Source organism: Amblyomma mixtum, chromosome 6 (genome assembly GCF_055824585.1).
Source record: "Amblyomma mixtum isolate Tamu chromosome 6, ASM5582458v1, whole genome shotgun sequence".
Classification (NCBI taxonomy): domain Eukaryota; kingdom Metazoa; phylum Arthropoda; class Arachnida; order Ixodida; family Ixodidae; genus Amblyomma; species Amblyomma mixtum.
Window position 1 is genome coordinate 37243185 of NC_143017.1, and position 24249 is coordinate 37267433.

General features: G+C 44.7%; 1 protein-coding gene across 2 annotated transcripts; it reads left to right on the forward strand.

Moving 5' to 3' along the window:
- The first annotated feature begins 1216 nt into the window (after positions 1-1216).
- LOC149338792 (uncharacterized) lies at positions 1217-13325 on the forward strand. 2 transcript variants are annotated; one of them, XM_089550361.1, is made up of 4 exons: positions 1217-1414; positions 2934-3008; positions 7462-7592; positions 13217-13325. In XM_089550361.1, the coding sequence occupies exons 1-4, from the start codon at positions 1399-1401 to the stop codon at positions 13235-13237; spliced, it is 243 nt and encodes an 80-aa protein (XP_089406487.1). In that variant the 5' UTR covers positions 1217-1398; the 3' UTR covers positions 13238-13325. The 2 variants fall into 2 exon arrangements, with proteins under 2 accessions (XP_089406487.1, XP_089406486.1); XM_089550360.1 differs by lacking the exon at positions 1217-1414 and adding an exon at positions 2030-2363.
- Positions 13326-24249: the final 10924 nt, after the last annotated feature.

The window sequence follows — 24249 nt, forward strand, 5'->3', positions numbered from 1 at the left end:
TTAAGCTCGTCCTCGACGTCACCGTTAGCGCGGAAACCGCGCATATCTTTATTTCACTACGACACATGGTTCACAGTAAAACGTACAGTGAAGAGAGTAGCACCTCAGCGCTAGCCAGTTCGAAAGCACTCTCAGCTCTGGCATCGATATGGAACCTGCCAGGCTTAGCGACGAATACTACATCCAGGGAGCAGTGCAAACTTGTCGCTCGGCGCGCTCGCGGGCAGTGTCATTTCTGAAAGCTCGGCTCCCTCAATGCTCAGCAGCTAGCAACTTGGGCTCGCAAGGCTGGAAAACTGAGCAGCTAGAGGGTGGACTGCGACTGAGCCCACGTGTGCAGCACAGGTAAACAACTTTTAGCGCACATATACGCTTGGGATACTGGCTTCGTTGCGGCCACCTTAAGGTGATTCTTACGCTCGTCATCGAAGCGATTGTCACCGCTCGTGACGCACTGGCTGAGAACTACAATTCGAGTGCGTGCTAAAACAAGCTGCTCGTATTTCGCGGAACAATCTGAACTCGAAAACACAGTTGCTTCTATCGGCTTCCATGTGGCCCCTTGCTCAATTGTGAAAGTACACGCGAACAAGGTGCGGCGAGTGCGAGCCGCTGTTGCATATCAGCTAAAGTGTGACGCAACTATCGGCGTAGTTTCGCAAAGCAGTTGATATCAAAGTTACCCGCTTGTACGGGTCACAGTTAAGCTCTCAGTTTCATGTAAATCTCCGTCGAGCATGCCCGCGTCAGTCAAAGTAATGCATCGCAGCTGCTCTCAGTCCTACCGTTCGCGTCCAACATATCCTTGATATGCACCAGCTTGAGGTACGGTGCATTTCTTTGCCCGTTTTTTCGCAATTAAGAGATTTTAGCTGGCAGCAAACGAAATTTCATTCCGTCAACAGCGTCGTCTGCGCCGTCGTCTGCTCCGTCGTCTGCGAGGACATCCGGGGCACCCTGGGTGATGGGATCACAGGGTCGCAGCTTCTACAAAAGTATTTAAAAGCGCTTTAGTGTTCGCACTTAAACAAAAAATAAATTTTAAAAAAATTGTGATATTTTTGTTCTAAACATAAAATAAATATTACTAGTAAAAAAGCGCATTTGAGTTGCAGTTTTTCAACGACGCAAAAACAAGGGCAAAGCCGCCGCCGCCGGCCCCATGTCAGTGCGTGCGTTGCTGCACGTTTTGTGTTATTTGGCTTGAGTTATTGTTTGAGTGCTTGTGCGGCGGACATGTGTGAAGAACAGAAGTGTGTTTTGGAAGCCAACGACGAGTATTACGCCCAGTCAACATCGGTGAGTTTGGACGGGCAAAGCCATGAAGAAAGGCAGCGCTACGACGTCTTGTCATCTGGAAAGGCAATGAAGACGACGGCGCGGTTTTACTAAGCCTGGATGAGCTGCATGATCGGTGAGTCCCGTCACCGCTTCTCTATTACTGATCTATATTCACACGCGTTATTAGTGTGCGGCTATTTAGGGATGGCAGTGGAGGCAGTCTGCGTGCGGTTGCCTCAGCTATAATGCGTTGCCAGAAAAGAACGGGCGTATAGCCTGCGTGACAAGTGTTGCTTCATAGTCTATGTATGCGTTTAGTACTCGGGTGCCGTGGTAAAAAAAAATGGCACCAGAGATCACAGCAGAGTTGTGCGGTCGCTTGGTAGCGCTGCGCATGGATTTGTACTGCGTAGAAGACGACGATCAATGCCGCGGGTGAGAGCGCTTTTGCTTGGACAGCTGAGAACAGGCAAGGGAACTGACAACGGGCGATTTTGCTCGCGGCTGGTACCCATCGGATGGATTTGTGCTGTTTAGAAGATTATTATGAGCGGCAGTGCTGCGCGGTGAAGCACTCGCGCTAGACGAACTGCGAACAGACGACGGATGATTTTGCTCGGTGTTGGTGCTCATCGGATCAGTGCTTACTTCTTAATATTCGTCATGCAAATTTTTTTGAAGACATTGATCGCATGTGGAAGGCTGGCGCATATTTACTAGTCATTTGTAAACTTTTTATCAGTGCTTCCCCATTGGAACAGAATTTGGCAATATTATGTCAGTTAGGTCGTTCTTGTGTCTTCCCTGAACTGTAGGCGTCCATGCTTCCTCTCCTTCAGGGCACTGAACTGTTGGGGATGCAACTGCACACTTATTTGGGATTTCAAGCTTTTTGCTGTATGCCTCGCTTATGCGGCCCGCTTTCAGGTCGTTCGCAATTGGTGATGGTTTGTTATTCATTTTCACTTTCTCTTATTTATTCTTGGTTGACTGCCGGCAGCCGTTCTCCGCGCTCGGAACTGTTCCCAGGCACGGAACCCTACCCACAGACCTCCCTGCGCCTCACTCACCAGTGTTCTTCGGTATCTTTTTTTCTCTTGCCCCTACTTGCATTACCACTCGACAAATGTTTTGCTGTTTTTATTTGTGTGCAGATTTGTTAAATACACTACTAATTTTCGTATCATGCTCAGTTGTGACGTGAGATATCGGGCTCCTTGCTATTGAATGCATGCCTTTTCCATTCTCTCTTCTCATTTATGCAAGGTAAACTGGTCGACTGGTTGCTACGTTCAATTTAAGAATACATTAGACGCTGGTGCAAGGCACCCTAATAGTAATTAACTAAAGCCTGCGCATGCTATATTTGAATAGTTGGGCTCTTTTCATCATGCATAAAAATAAAGCGGTATTCAAGCCAGCTCATCTTTCAATGTGGTTATGACAGTCATGTAAATGTACTCAAAGAATTTGTACGGGTGTTTCACATACAATCTCCTTATTTATTTTGTCATGGGCCACCTCATTGCTTTTTGTGTTCCTATATTAATACCTTATTTTAGTTTCTGAAGCAGTCGACAGTTTGTTTTGTCGTCATTCATGACATTGTCACTGGCACTGACAGCTGTTGGTCGGGACGTATTTATCTGCAGTTGCCAGCTGCCAGCATCTGCTGGGCCATGCGTGCTTCCTGCCTTCAGCTGTGCCATCCCTCCAAGCCATTCATGGTAATTATCTTTTTCAGTTACGCATACCTTACCGGCCTGTTTTGAAAAATATTTTTTCAACGTAGGCTCACTGCTGTGTTTAAAAATGCATGCAGAACTCTACATGCACCTTACAGCAGTACCTAAGCTTATAATTACATGAACTGCAAATTTGTACGAAATATAGCTGCTCATGTAGCTCTTGACACTGCGCTGTTATCATAAAGGAGTTGAGCCTGCTTCAGGTGCAGTGACTATTCCACACCTGTTGCCAGTTATGCATGTGTGTCCTCTAAAAGAGCCAAAATGTTCGTTTATCTTTTTAAAAACATTGTGCTGTACAATAATACTCTAATGGTATTTCTTGCTTCTACACTGAAATGTCAGTCAGTAAAGTAACATTGTATGATGACACCAAAACTTGCGTGGCATAGCATCCTTGCAGCGTACTTGGCAAGCTCCTGTCAGTGCAGATGTATTGCTGGTTTATTGCTGTGGCATGTGGCTATACTGCACAGTTTGTACCTCTACGTTCTTGAAACTATCCTTGAAAAATTTAAAATTGGTTTTTGAGGAAAGGAAGTGACACAGTAACTGTCTCACATCTTGATAGGCACCTGAACCATGATGTAAGGGAAGGGATAAAGGAGGGAGTTAAAGAAGAAAAGAGGTGCCGTAGCAGAGGGCTTTAGAATAATTTTGGCCACCTGGGGATCTTTAACCTGCACTGACATCAAACAGCACGCAGTTTAGCCTGTGTTCACTTGGGCCCGCATAAAAAAAAAACGAGCAAACCTTCTTAGAACTGACATTTCATTGCACCAGCTACTTTGTAGTTTTTACTGCAGTGACCTGAAATCAACGGTTGTTTACTTTGCACAGCCCACATACCCTGAACAAGATGTGATCATGCTAGAGGAGGTGACCCTCACTGCATAGTAGCGGGTTGGTTCAGGAAATGCGAAGACTCATGGAGAACCTTTCAGTTATATTCGATTTCATGTTATTGTAGTATTAGTGGTGAGTTGTAGTATAAGTGATGAATTCTTGTAAATGATTGAGGACATCAATACTCAGTGTGGAAATGAGAGCTAAAGCAATACTTAATAATCAGGAAAGAGGCCATTTTATGAAATGCAGTAAGGTACTGGAAGTCTTAACAGAATACACCTCGGCCAGGTCATGCACAGATATAGAGCATTTGAAAGAAATGGTCGGGAGAATAAGCAAGGGGTTTATTGCCTTAGGCATGCACTCAGAAGTTATAAACAGCACCTTGCAGTATGCTCACAAAGAAATTTTAAACTGCTTTGCCTTTGCTAAGCTGTCAGGCAAAGCGCGGTACACTATAAAAGGCTTAAAATTGAGAACAGTGCGGTGAACCACGGATGAAAATCATAGGGTTAATGATGAGAGATTGGGAGAGAACTGAGTTGGTTGGAAATAAATGCGAATTAAAATCTGAGCGGGAATCATAAGTGGACATAGGCAGGACATACATTTTTTAAAGAAGCTGACTATCCTTTTGGATAGTGGAGTGGTTACTCACAGCAGGAAATTGTGCTCTTCCTGCCTTCATTTTATGGACATATGCTTTGTGTCTTACGTCTCTTGGCCTGCCATAGGCAGCATATGCTCATAATAAATTTTCACCTGTCTAATTATGTGGCATAGGGAGAATTGAACTATATATAACCTAATCAATGCACACCCTCTCTGAAGTGAACTTTGTCAACCCCGTCAGTCACCACATTGACGCATGACACCCCAAATTGGAGCCGTCATGGTGGCTGAGTGGTTATTGTGCTTAGCTGCTGACCCGGAAGAGGCAGGTTCGATTCCAGCTGTACTAGTCTCATTTCAATGGAGACCAAATGCTAGAGGCCCAGGTACCGTGTGATTTCACGATTTCAGCAGCGCGAACACGGTTAGGAAAAAAACAGACAGAAAGGGGACAGGACAGAGCGCTGAACTATCGACTTTATTTCAAGAATGACCAAGACCCCGCTCTTAAATACACACGCCACAGCACTCTGTCCTGTCCCCTTTCTTTGTTGTTTTTTTCCTAACCGTGTTCGCGCTGCTGAAATCGTATGGATTCCCATCAACTAGCCCGCCAGATTGTGTTATTCTCTACAATAGCGCCCTGTATAGCCTGCGCCGCTTTGTGGCATTAAACCCTTTAAAACCAAGTAAAGTAATGGATACATCCTTTCCAAAATTTGTTGAAATTTATTATTCTCTAAACGTTAACAATTTTCTGCACCTGTTTTCCTTCGTCTTTGCCTCTTATTTCCTTCTTCATGCTGAGTAACAGGTCAGTGATTTTAAGTGCCAGCTAAATATTTTGTTCATTTCATTAGCAAACTTTCTCTGTCTCTCTCTATTGCTTTGCTATTTGTATCTGCAGTATGGTATTATGCAAAAATATGTCAAGCTTAGTTCCAAGAGATATGGCCTGGGTTTTAAGTTCTATAGTCAACCACACTGACATTACTTATTACGCTATCGAGGCTTCTTTTTGGGATGTGCTACCTGGTACAAAACTGATGTGGCCTACAGCGGTAAATATCGTTTGAATGTGCATAAATTGAATAGGAAGGCAAATTTTTCATTCGTCTATGTAAATAGATTTGGCAATCATCATGTGCTCACAAAGCTCATAAACTTTTGTTTCTAAAACTTTCTGTAAAATGCACTGACTCACTGAAATACACTGCAGTTACTTTTGCCTAATCCTGATATTATTTACTAAAGATTGGTTTGAGGGAAAGTCCACTGAGCTCGAATGAGTGCACAGCAGCTTGTCTTTGTCCAAAGTATTTGGAGAATAATGAGTTTTGTTACCTGGCAAAGATAAAGCAAGGATGGCAGTGTTTTGTAATGTCCACAGGGCATTCTTCCAAAGCCCAGTATGCATGTAATTCCTTTCTTTTTGTGCAACATAAAACGTCTTCCCTTTGCACTCATGGTTGAAACAAAATGTTGAATACTTCACCACTCTAAAAATGAAGGCCATTGTGCTGCCCTAAAAAATATCAGGCTGCAGCGGTTGTTGCGAGGCAAATTCACTAGCTTGTCATCATCAGCCTGACAATACCAACTGCAGGGCAGAGGCCTCTCCCATGTCTCTCCAATTAACCCTGTCCTTTGCCAGTCGCAGCCACCGTATCCCCACAAACTTCTTAATCTCATCCGCCCGCCTTACTTTCTGCTGCCCCCTGCTACGTTTTCCTTCTCTTGGAATCCACTCCATTACTCTTAAGGACCACTGGTTATCTTGCCTTTGCATTACATCTCCTGCCCAAGCCCATTTCTTCCTCTTCATTTCGCCTACGATATCAATAACCCACGTTTTTTTCACACCTATTTGTCAGGCTCCGCGTTTTATTCTCACCTATTCGTCAAGCTGCAAGCCACTTGCACGCTCTACAAACCTATTTAAAGTACAATATCCAGCAGTTTTGCCATGGAGTGTGTAGTGCTAAAACAAAAAATAATACGAGTAACAGCTGATGATCTGCTGGAGCAACAGAATTCCAATAGTTTGAGAAGGGCAGTGGAAGAACTAGCAAGGCGGGATAGCGAAATTCGACTAGTAGCGGACAGACAAATTGGAGACTTATGGAAGGGGCTGTAGTCTTAAGTGCACCTATCTGGGTTTGTGATGCAGTGTATAGGGCCCTTTGTTTTTGAGTAAAACTGGTTTCTCCTGATTGTTGCAATCCAGAAAGATTCATCAAGATTGGGTTAAACCCAATTTTCGCGTGCAATGTGCCTGTAAGAAAGTGTAGATTGATAATGCATGAAGCTAAAGAACCACTGGAGAGTAGTGGATATGTCTCTTATTTCTTCGTAGCTATATTGTTTAAACAGTGCTGGCTATTTTAATTCTTTTTTAATGCTTATTGCTCGTCGAGTTGTATAAAATTCTAGGATAAATTGAAAAAGCAGGGAGATTTAATTACAATAATTATACCCATATTTATGAAGCTCTGTTCGAAGAGAGGTCCACATTTTGTGTGCATGCTTTGAATTTGATTATTTTCACACTGCAAAATGGAGGACAGGTTTGCTGTGCGAGATTTTTGCAATGAAGCGAGAGCAAGTGGTGCGGAATGCTTGTTACTGTGTCACCCTGCCAATATTTCTAGAACCCCTGGGACCACTGAGCTTGTGAGTATCTATGACTCAAAAGCTCGGAGCTGTGATTGCCCGTTCCGAGGTTGTCGGCATTAACCGGTGCAAGGCCAAGGGCTCATAGCTAACAAGCATTTGACACCATAGAACTAGATGCAGTCAGGCTGGGACTGTGCAGTATGTCAGTGTTAACGAGATCGTGATAAACGAGGTTTACTCTGCAAAGCTACTGTTAAATAATAATTGTTCTTGTAGAAAATATCGTTTTTTCTTAGTCATTGCAGCAATGCAAGCATATCAAATCTGATATCTCTCGCTCATCCCTCTGTTTCAGTTTCAAGGGGCCAAGAGTTGCGTGGAAGTCGTGCAAGCCACAAAGTTGCGTGCGACTTGGGCCAGCAACCAGGAGCAGGCTGGGAATTTGCGAATTGCCAGTGGTATTCGCTCAGTCAAGCAGGCTTTACTGTAAGTACAGTGTTTTCGGCATAGCATTTCTTTGGGAAGTATGCATTGAGCTTGAATAGGACAAGCTGTCGGTCTAGTTGGTGCTGATCCTTTGTGGTTGACAGTGTTAGAAACACAGACTGGGGTCAGAAAAAAAAATATGAGGGCACAGGTGCTGACTAGATTTATTCCAGAATCACCGAAACTCTGCATATATAACCAAGTGGCAATTTTATGCACTCGTGGCAACAATAAGGGATATGACCAATAGTGGGAAAGCAACACAAACTAGAAATAGAAAACCAGACTATAGAGCAGGGAAGGATGAAACCATAACAATGTTAAAGGAATAGTTTTAAGCAAGTCATTTTTAAGACCACCAGCACGTGAAACAGTGGAACGGTTTGACCAAAAGTTTTGAGTACTGAACCGATAGCACGGAACAAAAACACTACACGCAAACACAGATCAAGGGCAGTGAAATAAAAGTAAAATGGCAAGAAAAAACATGCGGTGAAAAGAAAATGGTGATTGGGCAAGCAAGCAAGAATTGGTCTACAAAGGTGAAGTGTGCTAAAAAGCTGAAAGAATAAAAGAGGAATAACTGCACATGAGAAACAAAGGTGAAGCCAACAATTAATATGGCTAAAGGAGGAAGATGAGCTACTGTAAAAACGAGAGAGATAAAATATCAAACGATGAAATTCAATGAGTATGAAGGATAAAAGCAAACAAAAACGCGAAAATAGAGGCGTTGGCAGAAAAGTCAAGGCATGCAAGATGTTTATAAAACCAGGACTAGGTCAAACAGATGCTGAAGAAAGGCAATCTTTTTTTCTGAGGTTGTTCTTGCCCATTAATCCTGGAGCCTCGAAATCCCGGCGGCTCCCACCAGTTCGTCATGTCAGCTTATTCTGGTGCTTTTTTAACACAGTGGCACTTTTTCGAACATGGGTGGCATGGCTTTTTTCAGTCACAGTTTTGGCAATGGACTTGCAGATTTAGAAGGACATGGTTGTAGGCCAGTTGGTAGGAAATCGTGAGGAGCAAAACCGGAAAACAGGATGGGACAAAGGCAGGCGAAACAAAAGGCGGTACGACAACTGAACATTTATTGAAGAAATGAGTGCTCATATGGTTCAGTTGCGCATGTAATCTGCAAACAATCGTTGCAAAAACAACCTAGGGAGGGAAACAGAAATTCTAATTCTTTCTGAAAAATGGACACAGAAGGCGTGCTAACACACTTATCTGGCTTCAGCCTCAGGATGGCAACAGCCTCGAGAATTTCTCTTTCCAACTAGCCCTTTATTCATCCACTAATAATGTGCAGTTCATTTTAGCATAACAGTCTTTACAATTGCGACAGTGAACTGGCAGGCAAGGTCGTCCGGGCCTACCCAAGGAATGCTATTACTCTTTCAAGGGAATGTTTCACCATCTACCAATTTGGCCGGTATAAAATCGACCACAGCTGAGAGGAATCGTGTACACCACCCCCGTTGCACATGGCACGAGGCATTCAAAAAAGTACCGCCAACGGGCGTGTTGTACAAGATTCCCCTCAGCTGTGGCCAGTTTTATATCGTCCAAAGTGGTAGATGTTTACACATTTGTTTGCAAGAGCATGCGTGTTCCTTGAGTAGACCCGGAGGCGTTTGCCGTCCCACTCACTGTCTCATTTGTAGACTGCTATCCCAAACTGAACTGCACACAGATTATTGGATGAAGAAAGGAGCAGTTGGAAAGAGAAATTGTCGAGGCTGTTGCCATCTTGAGGTCGGAGCCACATAAGTGTGTCAGCACGCCTACTGTGTTCATTTTTCAGGAAAATTAGCGTTTCTGCCTGTGTTTCCCCCGGTTGTTTTTGTTTCGTTTTTGATCAGGTGATTGTCATATTTGCTCAGCTCTATGGTTGCCATTGAAATTTTTTGCCTCTTTACGATTGTTTGCAGATTACACACGTGACTTGTCTATATAAGCACTGCTGTTCTTCAATAAATTTTCAGTTGTCAGTACGGCCTTGTGTTGTCACCTGCCTCTGTGCGATAGTTTTGCGGTTTTGCTCTTTCCGACTGGCAGATTCCTGATAGATGTACCCGATAAATCAATCTTATGCTCCCTTATCCTTTCATTGATGCCAATGTATACCTTGCCGCAAGACAAAGGGATTGATTAAACGCCCTCTGCGCATGGCGCTAAGGGTTTTCTGTGCTGCGTGGTGCAGCGTCTTTTTTTTTCATTTAGGATTCCGCAACTGCAATAGGTGCTAGGGGGTCAGAAAAGGCAATGTCTACTCCTGCTTTCTCTCCGATTTTCTTAAGGTTCTGTGAAATTTACCTTTAGAAAATTCGAGAGATAGAGTAAATGCTTTTTTTGATCCCCCCCCCCCCCCCCATCACCTATCACACCTCTCTAGGATCGCAATGAAAAAGAAAAAAGAAACAGGCTGCACCGCATTGCACAGAAACCCTTAGTGGCATGCACAAAAAGTGCTTTCTCAATCCCTTTTTCTTGCTGCAAGGTATACATTGGCATCAATGGAAGGCTAAGAGAGCATTACACTGATTTATCGGGTACATCTCTTAGGTACCTGCAAGTCCACTGCTGATAATGGGACGCAAAAAAGCCATGCTGCCCAAAGTTCGCGAAAGCCACTGTGTTAATAGAGCCCCGTAATAAGCTGACGCAATGCAATGGTGGAAGCCGCAGAGATTTTCAGGCTCCGGGGTGAATGTAAAAAACACGCTTGATTTCACTCGGAGGATTGCCTTTCTTTGTGGACGTACTTGATCTAGCCCTAGTTCTACATGTGTGTTACATGCCTTGCCTCTTCCGCCAACTTCCCTCTTTTGGTGTTTTTCCTTGATTTTTGCCTTCATACTGGTTATTGAATTTCACTTTTTTATATTTTATCTCTCGGCTTCACTCTACGTCATCTTCCACTTTTAACCATCTTAACTGTTGGCTTCACCTTTGTGGCTCATGCGCGTTTTTATTCCCTTTTTATCCTTTTAATTTTTAGCACACTTCACCTTCGCTTGTTGCTCAATTCTCGTTTGCTGCTCAATTGTCGTTTGCTTACCCAATCACCATTTTGCTTCTATTGCGTGTTTTTTCTTGCCATTTCTCCTTCATTTTTTTTTTTCACTGTGCTTGGTCTGTGTTTGTGCGTAAGGTTTTTTAGTTCCATTTTATCAGACCAGTTCTTAAATATTATTTTGGTCAAACCTATCCACTGTTGGCAGTCTTTTAAAAATGACTTGCTTATAAATTTTTCTCTCACCTTGTTCTGGTTTTATCCTGTGCTGTGTCCTCTGGTTTTTGCTTCTAGCTTTTGTTGTTTTTCCACTACTTCTCATACCACTTCTTGTTACCACGAGTGCATAAATCGCTGCGTGTTGGTGCCTGTGGTGTGGGTATTTATGCAGTATGTCGGCAGTTCTGGAAAAAGTTCAGTGCCTGTGCCATCGTCTTTTCTGTTTCTGTCCCTTGTCTGTATGTCTGAGTGCTGTCAACCAGAATCGATGCATTGAGCTGACTGCTCTGCAGCCACCCATGTGTGTGCAATGAAGTGGCTTCAAGAATAATGAAGTACACAAAAAAATTGATTGCTTAAAATTTCTGGTATGTTTTTTAAGAAAACATTTGGCATTTAAAGGGATAAGAGTGCTCTGAAAACCTAAAGAAATTAGTATGTGCTTCTTGGGGCCTTTCCTCAAATTTCACATCACCTTGTAGCGTGATGCAAGACATTCAAGTTGTTACCCACAGTTTACTTTTTTGTTGCCCACTTATTGGCTGCCACCTTCTTTGGGAGGCAGTGTCATGGCGTTTGAGAGACAATCTGATTCCTGTGTGTTGGCCTGAAGTGCAAGCTTTTGGATGTGGGGAGCAGGTTCACGGTGCCAACTTTTGGCTGTAACTACAGTTTGGCCATGACTGTTAGTCCTTTTCTGTGATGCAGTGTCATTTATGTAGTGCATAATTTGATGATGAAGCAGTCTCAGGGGTTGCGGTGCTCAGCTGTTGACTTCAAAGACACAGGATCGATCCTGGCCGCGGCAGTCGCATTCTGATGGAGACAAAATGCTGGAAGCCTGTGTACTGTGCAATGTCAGTGCACGTGAAAGAACCCCATGTGGATGAAATTTTCAGAGCCATTCACTATGGCATCCCTCATAGCCTGAGTCACTTGGGACATTAAACCCCGTAAATCCAAACCCATTTTGGTACTTCTCAGCTTCGCCGCTGGCCTCTGCAGGCCAGCGAAACCTCCAAGTTGACGAACGGCAGTTTTTACACCATTCGTAAATGCCTACATAGACACTACATCATTGGTGGCAAAGGATGCCAGATGTGCAAGCGTTTCCGGTAGTTTTTCTCTGTTACTTTCGTCAGGCAGCTTGCAAAAGATGTTTTACTAGGCTAATAAACGGTGAGGTTTTTTGTGTTCTTAAGGTGGTGCAGCGTGATAAAACAGACACTTAATAGCCATGCCATGCTTTTTTGTAACCAAAGGCAATTTTTCGCCTTATTCTCATCTTCATTTGCCGTTCATGCTTCCTCGAGGGACGGCAGTTGGAAGAAGGTCTCTAGAGCAGCTCCTTGTCTGAAGAAATGCCGAGTGGCATTCTTCAATCCTAACTGCCCATCAAATGGAAGAGCAGTTGTTTTCTCCACTCCACAGAGTGGAGACGGAGTGTCGAGTTGAGGCACACTTCTGAATTCGGCGGTTAGCCTTTCATAGGCAGCAGAGATGCGCAATAAACTTTATTTGCTGTTAATCTTCCAGATAAACACTAAATCGTCCTCATTCCTCATCAGTGCACACACTGTGTAAGGAACTTTGTCACTCCATTTGTCACCACTTTGATGTATGCCATCCCTAATTCAGGGGCTGTATAATCTTTGAAATTTTGTTGAAATTGCTTGAAAACCTTTGCAATTTCCTGCACCTCTCTTTTTCCCCCAAGTCCCAAACCTACGCAGAGTGCAAGTGGGTTTTTAAACTCCAGCTAAATTTTGTTATTCATCAAAGGGCTTTTCTCTCTACTGCTTTGCTGGGTGTATCTGAAGTATAATATTATGCACCAGTGTGTGAAGCTTTGTTCCCAGAGCTATTAGCCCGAGGTAGTAATTTTAGAGCATTGCGTTGTGTTCTGAGCCTGGTTGCGTTTTAAGCCTCAGAGTTGTGCTGATTCCGCGGATAGAACCCAAGATGGCAGCCTCCAATGCAGCAGGGTATCCCAGTAGTTGCCATGGGAGCCGAGGTGGTTACATAATGGAATAAAATAATAGCAGGTGGCAGTGTGATGCTCGAGCACCACAGCTCGAAACTAAACTATATCTATCAGTATATGTATATGTGTCTGGCAGGCATTAAAGTCTGGCTGCTTAGTCTCGACATTCGTGTAAAATTTGTGTGTGAACCGTTTGGCATGAATGTACCAGATGGTGTCATATGATTCAGCCTGTCGTGCAGTATAAACTTACTAGTTAAGTTAGAGCCTATCTCGCAGCACGGATTCCAACTGACAACCTATGTTAGGTGTATGAATGCTCGTTATTCGATCACTGCCTCAGCATCTGCTCATTTTTTATATTCAACCACACTAACATTACTTATTACCCCATCTGTGCAGATTCCTTCTGGCACTATTTGAAGCTGAAGGGTTGCTCGGCTGAGGATCTCCAAAAGCGCCACAACAAGGTCCCGCGCTACCTGGCACAAAAGTGCTGTGACCTGTGGCGGTAAGTAGCTGTTCAAGCCAATAGTCTCTTGTTATATGCATGAATAGATTGGGTAAGCTCATGTGCTTACAAAATTCGTAAACTTGACTGTATTTCCTAACTGTCTGTATGGTACACTTAGGCACTGGAATAACCTGCAAATCTCACTGGAATTTGCCTACTATAGTGAGATAATGCTTTACCCAAGTTCTGCTTAAGGGTAGTCGACTACTCAGATGACGTACAGAAGATTATATTTATGAACCAGACTGTTAACAGCACTTATGGACCACATTTGCAGACGGATAAAAGCAAGGATCGGGAGTGTTTTGTAGTGTTCACGGGGCATTATTGAAGATAGCATCCTTGTGATTATTTTCTGGTCATCTAAAGTAAACGATCTTCCCTTTGCGCTCATGTTTTGAGACTGTTCCGAGACGGCGCGCAGCCAGGCTTTTAAGCATGGAAGAGGCGGCTTTAGACAAGGCAGGCGAGCGCTCTGTTCCTGCACGTTATGTAGATGTCGGATGAATCTCGAAAAAATTATATGAACGACGCGCCAGGAATATGACTACTCCAACCCTTCGGAGATGTGCAGCGCACAGTATACGGCCGTGCCAGCGACATGTCTTTCTGTTCAAACTTTCTCTAGAACCGCTGTCACTACGCAGAAGCAGGTAGCAGTATCTATCTACTAAGAATTCGTATCTTAAAGGAAAAAAGAAAGCGCAATGTTCACCTTTGGCACGATTTCTGCAGTGATGTGCGTTCTGCCGCTGACAGTACACCGCTTGCTTGGTGTTGTAGGTCTAACCTGTGCTTTACTCAAGCTGTAGCGGGAAGGGCTTTTGAACTAGCCACCAGTGATCACAGAAATGTCTACTTTTTTTACCGCCTCTACAGTAACTTTATGGTGGTTTATTTCCCCAACGTCTTCGTAAGTCAAGCGCGCGGAAAAACGGGCCAGGCGGACCGCCTCGCACTGATAGATGCGGGTTGCATGCACGGACTCAGTCTGAGCCGTTGGCAGAACCGTCCTTACAGGTCATGATGCACTTGGTCACACGTTGCATGCACGTCTGCATCTTGATTTCTTGGTTGACGTCACTTCTGTGATGTCAGCTTGGTTGACATCACTTCTGTGACGTCAGCTTGGTTGACGTCACTTCTGTCAATAAAGTGCTCCGCATGCCAATGTCTCACCCATTCCGGACGGTTCCCACCAGCCATCGTATGAAGCGGCGTGTGCATATTCTTCAGTTTTATAATTGAGGCTTTTAATGCATTATTCCTATGGGTTTACATCGGGCCCGTGCCAATTTGATGTTAAATGTGGATCGTTGCATGAAAAGGGAATGCATAATCAAGATTCCACTGTATGACTTTTGTAGCATTTGCATGCGTTTGTTGTGTATGCATACTATATATATCACTGTTCTTTTTCTTCACCTAGGACAGTCTGAACAAGAGAGACCTGCTGAAGAAAAATTCTGTATATATGTAAATAAATAGTCAATTTGCTCCAAATTAGGTGTTTTTGTGCCTGGCTGTACTGCAGGAATGCATGGAATGTTCAGAGTGAGACTGCTGCTCTGTAGCTGCATATTAATTGACAAAGCGTACTTGGTAATGACTACAGGAATACAACACACTACACAAATGCACTACAGAAGGCAGACTACAGAGATACGACACTACAGAATTGCGTCACTACAGAAGACAGACTACAGAAATACTACACTACAGAAGACAGACTACAGAAATACTACACTACAGAAGACAGACTACAGAAATACTACACTACAGAAGACAGACTACAGAAATACTACACTACAGAAGACAGACTACAGAAATACGACACTACAGACTACAGAAGACAGACTACACAAATACTACATGCCCAAAATACGACAGACTACAGAAGTTTTCTGTCGTAAATTCCTGTAGTGCGTTTTGACTGGGATCCATCCATCCATCCATGCAACCATCCATGCATCCATCCATGCATCCGTTCATCCATGCATCCATCCATGCATCCATCCATGCATGCATCAATCCATCCATGCATCCATACATCCATGCATCCATCCATGCATCCATCCATCCATGCATGTAGCCATGCATGCATGCATCCATGCATGCATGCATCCATGCATGCATCCATCCATCCATCCATCCATTCATCCATCCATCCATCCATCCATGCAACCATCCATGCAACCATCCATGCATCCGTTCATCCATGCATCCATCCATGCATCCATCCATGCATGCATCCATCCATGCATGCATCCATCAATCCATGCATCCATACATCCATGCATCCATCCATGCATCCATCCATCCATGCATGCATCCATGCATGCATCCATCCATGCATCCATGCATGTAGCCATGCATGCATGCATCCATGCATGCATGCATCCATCCATCCATCCATCCATCCATCCATCCATCCATCCATCCATCCGTCCGTCCGTCCGTCCGTCCGTCCGTCCATCCATCCATCCATCCATCCATCCATCCATCCATGCATCCATGCATCCATGCATCCAGCGGTTATCCGCAACCTCTGCCGCCGGCTGTGGCCGCGTAGCTCGGAGCTTCTAGACAATCATTCGATAGCGTCAGCCGCTCGTTTTGGCCACCGAGGCACGCATAAATCTCCCAGCACGTGGGGGCCCTTGTGTGGTGAGTATAATGCCATGTAAAACAAATAGGCAAAACTTTGATAAACATAAGCTTTACTAAGAGCACTACCAAGACACACCACCAGGCAAACCAGGCGCAGCCAGGGCTATTGCTTTCGCAACTTGCCGGGCTTAACCAAGCTAAGGCACTGGCAATTTGTCGCTGCCAAGTTGTCGCAATTCCGAATCGTTTTCGGGCGCTGCCAAGTTGCCTCTGCTTCACATTTTCTCAACTGGACCTCGGCCGCACGCTTTTGATGCCATAGCTTCACTACGCCAGCCACTTCGCCTCGTCGAGCGTGGTGGCACATCGGCCCCTGGCTGCAGCTGCGCGCCGGAGTCGCCGCAAGAGCCGTTGCCTAGCAACGGCCACGGTGGACACCGGAACCACACTCCACAGGAAGGGATTAAGTGGGAGTTAAAGAAGAAAGACAGAGAGGTGCCGTAGTGAAGAAAGTAAAAATTGTATTTGAGGAAAGTAAACTACGCAGTGCCTGTCGCATATCTCGGTGGACACCCGTCATCTGTTCGTAGAGGAAGAGACGAAGTGGGAGTGAAAGAAGAAACAGAAAGGGAGGCCGTAATGAATAAAATGAATTTGAGGAAAGGAAATTTCACAGTAACTGTGAATCCACGTCCAGGTACAAAAATGAAGAAGGAATGCCCAGCGAAACGCAGCGTCGAAAGACTGACTTTGCAATTCGACTCAGCGAGTTCCACTCGGCCAGGTGTACAACTATCCCGTCACTCTAGGTTTAACCACAACCAATTTTTGTCGTAATGGGAGATACAAGGCGCTCGGCTTTAAAATACTCAAAAAGACCACTGCGTCAAATGGCCTTCGGCCCAAGCAAAAACCTTCCAAAGCCATTCATTTTAGAGCGCAGCTCTTTGGCGTCCGTTCCTGGGTTTCGCGTCGTCGTCGGCGTCGGCGTCGGCCTCGTAACCAGCTCCGCTCCCAATGTAACGCTTTTCAATTGGTCGAAATGCTCGTGACGTCACAGTGCGCGAATTTCAAATGGGGCCAATTGTACTTTGGCTAGTAACCATGCAACCAATCAGAGGGATCTTATAGTGATGCTGCAACTAAGTTGGACTGAGTTTAGTTAATTGCTTAATTAATCAATTAGCCTAATTAATATAGAGGAGAATGAAGAGGTCAGAAGAAAAGAAATGAAAAGAAAAGAAAGACGCGCGCCGCAGCGACAACAGCGTCCGCGGAAGAAGACGCTGCTGAAAAAAAAACAGATGTTTAGAAAAAATTTTATTTACATATGTACACATGCCAAGGTTACCAGGTACAGTGACATTTTCAAGAACACATGACAATAAGCATGTAAGGCGAGCCAATTAAACAGCTACCATAAACATCTCTAACTAATATGAATTGCTCGTGGGCGATGTAAAACAGAATAGAATATCTATTGACACAAGGGTGGAAAGGCAATAATTTGACATTGAAATATTTAAAAAGACACCTTAGCGCCAGTTTGGCCTAAAAACCAGGACAAGACGACTATTATTCACAGAAATGAATGGGCATGACCATTGCCGGAGGAACTCTTCCTCACCCAAGAAAAAGAGTTCCTCGGACAAAAAACTGATGAGCTCCCGTCGGAGACGGCCGAGAATTGGCCACACAGCGCGGCGTCGAAAGCCACCAGCGACCGCAGCGCATCGACTGCGCCATAAACTAAAAAGACCCGCAACAATTAACAGGCGAGCAAAACGGCCGCTGGGGAATCGGCCGCGGGAGACGAAGTACGAAATGCCCTGCCCACGGAATCCCGCATGAACCGCGCGCCAAAAGACACGCGCTACCACGCAGGTGACTGTAGCGTGGCGATTAGATTCCGGGAGTGGGCAATTCGGACAGATACTGGAGCGTAAAACACCCCATCGCTCTAACCGATCACAAGTAGGGAGCACTGCCCAGCCAAGTTTCCAGACAAAGTCGCGTAGATGGTCTGGGAGAGGTGTCGACGCTAAGCGCGCCCACTGAACGCGGCGCATAGGTGAGCGGCGAGCCGACGGCACAACAGGCAACAAAAGCGAGCCCATAATGTCCACCACACGGTCTGCGACGATGTTGACATCAGGTGCTACTGCTGTTACATGCCTGTAAAAGGCCACTGACGAGGCATAGAAAGCGGAAGGTTGCTCTGACTGAGGTCCATGATTAACAGGGGCCGCGGGATCCAAAAAGCGCAAAGAAGGGCCCAAAAAGTACCGAGTCAGGGTTCGCGCCGGAGACGCGTTTCCTAGCAGGATACGCAAAATACCCTTTAAAGCTAACAGCGAGGACGTAACAGACAAATTTGGAAAGGCAAAACCTCCTCTCTCCCGTGGTTGTCCAAGAACAGCACGAGCCACAAGCTCGGTACCGCCTGACCAAAAAAAAGAAAAAACTGTAGTCTGCACCCGCCGATTGCAGATGAAATACGAGTCTGGGTAGACCCCACAAAAAAGTAACAACTCTTCGAGTAATTAAGAGCAGCTCCAGACAAGGAGGCGTACTCACGAAAAACATTTAGAGTTTCAAGCAAGCTGCGTTCATCAGCTAAGTACAGAGTGATGTCATCTGCATAAGCAGTGACGCGTACTGCTTCGCTCCCTGGCAAAGCCAGACCTCTAATAAGGGAGTGGCGATTCACTGCCAAGAGGAAAGGCTCTAATGCTAAGACAAACAAAAGGGGGGAGAGCGGACAACCTTGACGGACGCCACGGCGAACATCAAACGCGGTACTTTCCCGGCCATCGAGGAACAGAGTGCTTGAAATATCTCTGTACATCTCTTTAATGAGAAGCACGAAAGAAGCTGGGAAACCGAAAGCATCCAGCGTCCCGTAAATATACTCGTGCTCTAAAATTCGAACCCCTTCTCTTGATCAAGGGAAACAAGAAGACCCTGTGCGCGCCGCCGTAAAGTATACGTTAGGACGTCTCGCGTTACAGAAGATAAACTATGTATTTCACGGCCTGGGATGGAGCAAACCTGGTGGCAGGAAATAAGCAACGGGAGGAGAGACCGCAGACGACGAACGAGTAATTTTGCTAGTACTTTGTAATCTGAATTTAGTAGGGTGATAGGGCGCCAATCTGCCGGACATGTCGAGAAGGGAGACTTTTTAGGAATTTGAACAACAGATAAGTACGAAGCCGCGTTCCCTCCACCACCACGCACTTCCTACTGTTGCTCGTTTCTTATACGTTGTGTCGAACATCCTAGACAGTTCCAACAATTGACAGGTTAATGACAGAACACGATGGATAGAAATACAAGAATATAAATATGAAATAGCCTAATTAACGTTTCTAGTTAGACCGCATAAATAAATAAAACCGAGAACGAAATTGGTCGAGTTGGGGAATCGAACCAGGGTCTCCGGAGTGCGATACGAGCACGCTAGCCACTCCGTAATGCCAGCTGAATGGTTTGGAATGAACAAAGGCGCGTCTAGCTAATACGGCGTCTTCGTTCACTCCCACCTTCCCCCTTTCCCTTACGGCGAGGTGCAGGTGTGCACCCAGATATGCGAGAGAGATACATTTCCTTTCCTCAAAAAATAAATTTACCGTCCAGCAAGGCGTACAGCCGAATTGGCGATGGCGTTCTGTGGACTCCCTGGCAGCGTTGCAAGACGCTGTCGCGTTACACTCTTACAGGCGAAGCTTAACATGTTAACCACACATCAGTAACACACGCAGACAGCCAATGGACGCGTCATTCGCTGGCAGCACTTGATTCATCATTCACAACCACATTCTTAACGTACGCTCCCTTGCCGCACATGCCAAGGACGTACACCACGATCACATTCTGCGCCATTCCTCTGTACTTTGCTTTGCTGAAACCTGGATGGATCCCGAAGAGCCTCTCGAAATCATAGATTTCCTATACTGCTGTGGTGCTCGCAGAGACCACAACAGAGCGGCGGGAGTCGCTATCTACTTGCGCACAGGTCTCTCTGCAATACCAGTCGAAATGTTTGGCACGTCACATGAAGTTGCCGAACTGTGCGCCGCAAAGTTGGCCAACGGCTTGCTGGTAGTAGCTGCCTACTTCGCCCCTACCGCACTCACGAAAGACGTCGTGCACTTCCTGGAACTCGCATTAACCGTCCATCGATCCACACCGATGTTAGTAGTGGGGGACTTTAATGTTGACATAAAGACAAACAGCAATTTCCTAACACTTATGCGGGAGAACATCCCGTTCCTCTCGCTCGTAACGCGTCCCACGGCTGTGCCAACCTCGCGAGGCACTTGTATAGATCTCGTCTTTGAGAATCAAGCATTGGTGTACCAAGTCGAACATATATCAGTCTATTTCTCCGACCACAAAGCTTCCTTCATGACTGTCAAGAACTGTTAGTGGAGTCTTTGTTAAAGGAATACGTGTGAAAAATAAAAAAAAAATCTGTGATAGCGCATACATGTGTTGCTCGATTTCTTTGCCTCAATCTATCGAAAAGGTGAAACAGCTTATTTGGTGCGCTCAAATTTCGCATTAGGAAGTAACGTAATCGTCGGTAATTTTTTGCTCGCTCCCTCAGAACACGCCATATTCTGGCACTTCACGCGGCCGAGGACCGACCGTCGCCGGTTAAAGGACCACGTGAGGGTCGATATTTACCTTGTATATTTAAAAACTGTCTCACGAAGTTCCATAGTGTCCTTTTTGATCGAGAGTCCAAATAAACTTCTCTTGTGTGCGTTCTTACTAGTGCATGGCTATGAACCACGAATTTTATTGTGGTCGGCGAAGCTAGAGGTGAGAACTTTGAAACATATTTCTAGATGGGCAGGACACCGAGATTTCGCAGCAAGCGCCAACTAGGCGTACATGCAACTAAAGTTCAACGGACGCCAAAACGACCTTAGTCTCCCGCAGCATCATTGAACTCGGAGTTGTCGTTCTATCTCTGGGACAACCCCTTCTGCGTGTCAGAGTGATGGCGAGTGAGCTGATTGAAATTTAAATGAGGAGGATTTAATTTACCACAAAGGCAGCTTCTCCCCAGAGAGCCATGCATAACATTATTTTGGTATGGCCAAGGCAGGCGTAAGACCAACAGGAATCCACTACCAGGACAGCAGAAAGCTTTATTCTCAGGTAGAAAAAATGGGTGGATAACCTAGGGCATGGCATATTGTAGCCGGCCCCTTCAGAGTATAATGTGTATTTTTAAATCATCAACAACTGCATTTCATGCGCTACAATAAAAATAGTCCATAACGTTATCATTTCGAATTTGTAGGAGGAAAATTTTACTTCAAGGAGGTGTTCAGCCGAGAGCCTCTAACTTAGAGTAACTCATCTTTGGTAGGTTAAGCCATATAGGCTCTCCCGTGCGCGTTGCATCATTTTTCTTCTGTTCTTTATCAGGCTTCCTTATTTATATTTCACTGCCACATCTCTTTCCCACATCTGGAAAAATGTTAGCTGCAACGGGTGTTAAACCGCTGCCAATAAAGAACGAGGCAATTTAGAATTAAGAAAAGGGTGCACGCTCCCTGCTCAACTCATGGCAGTCACTGTACAGCCATATCTGGTATTACAGCGAATAGACTCATGAGTCCGCTATCAGCCACGTGTTGTTCTTTTCCGGTTGCCCGGAGCTATGTAGGACCCCCCGCAGTGGCTGATTGGGTACGGCGCTTGGCTGCTGGCCCGAGAGACGCGGGTTCGATCCCGGCCGCGGCGGCTGAATTTCGATGGAGGCGAAATTCTAGAGGCCCGTGTACTGTGCGATGTTATTGCACGTTAAAGAACCCCAGGTTCTTTAACTCTCTGCTACGGTGTTTCTCATTGCCCGAGTCGCTTTGGGACGTTAGACCCCAATAAACCAGTAAAAATTCTTCCTCGCGTTTCTTTTTCCGCAAGCTTTGCTCCGAATAACTATGTCACAGCTTATCCTAATATATTTTCTTTTCTCAACATCACACCAACATAACACTAAGCTCATTTATGAGTCTTGAGTACCAAAAAAATGAAAGGATCTGGACAACTGGTGATCGAATCAAGTCAAATCAAATCAGGTGTATTCAAACGGTTAGTAACAAAAAATACATGCGAATCATCTGGGCCCTGAGCCTTCTCGGGCTAACTTGGGCCCATGCAGGAAGTGCAAAAAATATTATAGCGACACAGCTATGTATTATACAGCAGTTATACGACATTTCTATAGAAAGAAGAGCAAAATGTTCATGAAATTATACAAGAATAAGGAGGACAAAAACAAAAAATAAAAAAACGAATGCATCCAAGAGAAACACTGATTTATAGTGGAGTCGAATGTTGCTGGCTCCGAAAAACCTTTTTATTCCCACGATTGACAATTGACCTACTTTTGAGTTTGCTGGCAGTTGGTTTCCAAATTTTAGCGCTCGCATAGGCAATAGCTCTTTTACCGTACACAGTATTCACAACTGGAAGGTTAAAACGACCATTGAAAACATTTCTAGTTAGACGAGATGGATATACGAAAACAGATAATGATAGTGGGATCTTTGTTCGAAATCCCGCATAGCAAAGAAATGTGTGATGACTAGGTTACGATAGAGCAGAGCGAACCTATCTGTGCGTTTAATATTTCTTTTTATACGAAGGGCTCTTTTTGTAAAATTGCAATTTTATTTAAGTGTTAAACGTAAGTCCCTAGGACTCTACACAGTATGTCATATTATTTGGAAGAAGCAATAATACAAAATTTTTAATGTGTTAAGCGAGAAGAACTTTCTAGCTTTTATTAATGCAAAGCAAGCTGGACTCAATTTACTGCTTACACGAATTTTGTGAAGATTAAAATTCAAAGCTGAATCTAAAGTTACACCAAGATATACCTGTCGGTCTACTCGTTCGAGGGGGTTTGCGCCTATTCGTAACTCATTTAAGCTATTTGAGTTTTTATTCGGACTAGAGAAGACCATGTATTTAGTCTTTGAGGTGTGTATTGCTAATTTATTTTTTAGAAAGCACTGGCAAATCACAGAAAGAGCACTATTAGCGTGCCTTTTGATCACATTAGATTTATGACTAGAGAAGAGAAGGGCTGCATCATCAGCGTACATAATAATTTGGGCATAATTGAGAGCATCTGGCAGATCATTTATGTACAAAGAAAAGAGTAATGGTCCCAACACCGAGCACTGAGGCACGCCACAAATGGTGGAATGAACCCTTAATAAGGATTTGTCGATTGTAACACGCTGTTTGCGGCAAGAAAGATAGCTTTCAAAAAACTGCTTTGACTCACCTCTTAATCCATACGGATGTAATTTTGATAGTAGTATATCGTGGTTCACAGTGTCAAACACTTTTTTTATATCAATAAAAATGCCAACTACATACTATTTACTATTTAATGCTTTGTTAATAAATTCACTTTGTAATTTCACTTTGTACCCAGCACCTCTACCAAGTGTAATGGGGCGACACGCACAGTCAGTATGGACGGCCACAGTCCTTGTTCAAGCCGCCGCGGTGGGTCAGTGGTTATGGTGCTCGACTGCTGACCCGAAAGACGCGGGTTCGATCCCGGCCGCGGCGGTTGAATTCCTTTGGAGGAGAAATTCTAGAGGCCCGTGTACTGTGCGATGTCAGTGCACGTTAATGAACCCCAGGTGGTTCAAATTTCCGAAGCCCTCCACTACGGCGTCTCTCATAGCCTCAGTCGCTTTGGGACGTTAAACCCCATAAAACAGTCCTTGTTCCAGCGGTGCTGCTCAGCAGGCGAGCGTTCGGAAGCACAAAACCCGAACTTCGTCTGCGTCGGCTTCCTTCTTCCTCTTCTTCGTCGGCGGTAGGTGCTGGGGCATCAAACCCCAACTCTCTTGCTTACAACTTAAACACATTACAGCCGTGGAAGTAGACCTGTTGTTCCTGAAACCATGCAGGTTGTTTACTAGTATGCTATATTTATCTCGAAAATGTGCAAAACGTTTAATCAGTAACTTCTGAAACACTGTGTTAAGGGCACCAAGTATTGATACTGGTCGATAGTTGCGGATGTCATCCTTACTACCGGACTTGTATGTGGGAGTGATTTTCTGCCATTTGAAATGAGTCTGTATATGTGGGCATGTAGAAGGAAGCATCAAATAATTTTTCTAAATTCCCATTCAGTTCTTCAATATGCTCTTCAATGACGAGTAAGGGGGTCTTATCTTTTCATGCAGCTTCTTCGAATTCCTTTGAACTCAGGTCATCATTTCTGGTAGCTGATACAACGCATGTGTTTCATCGCGGAAAA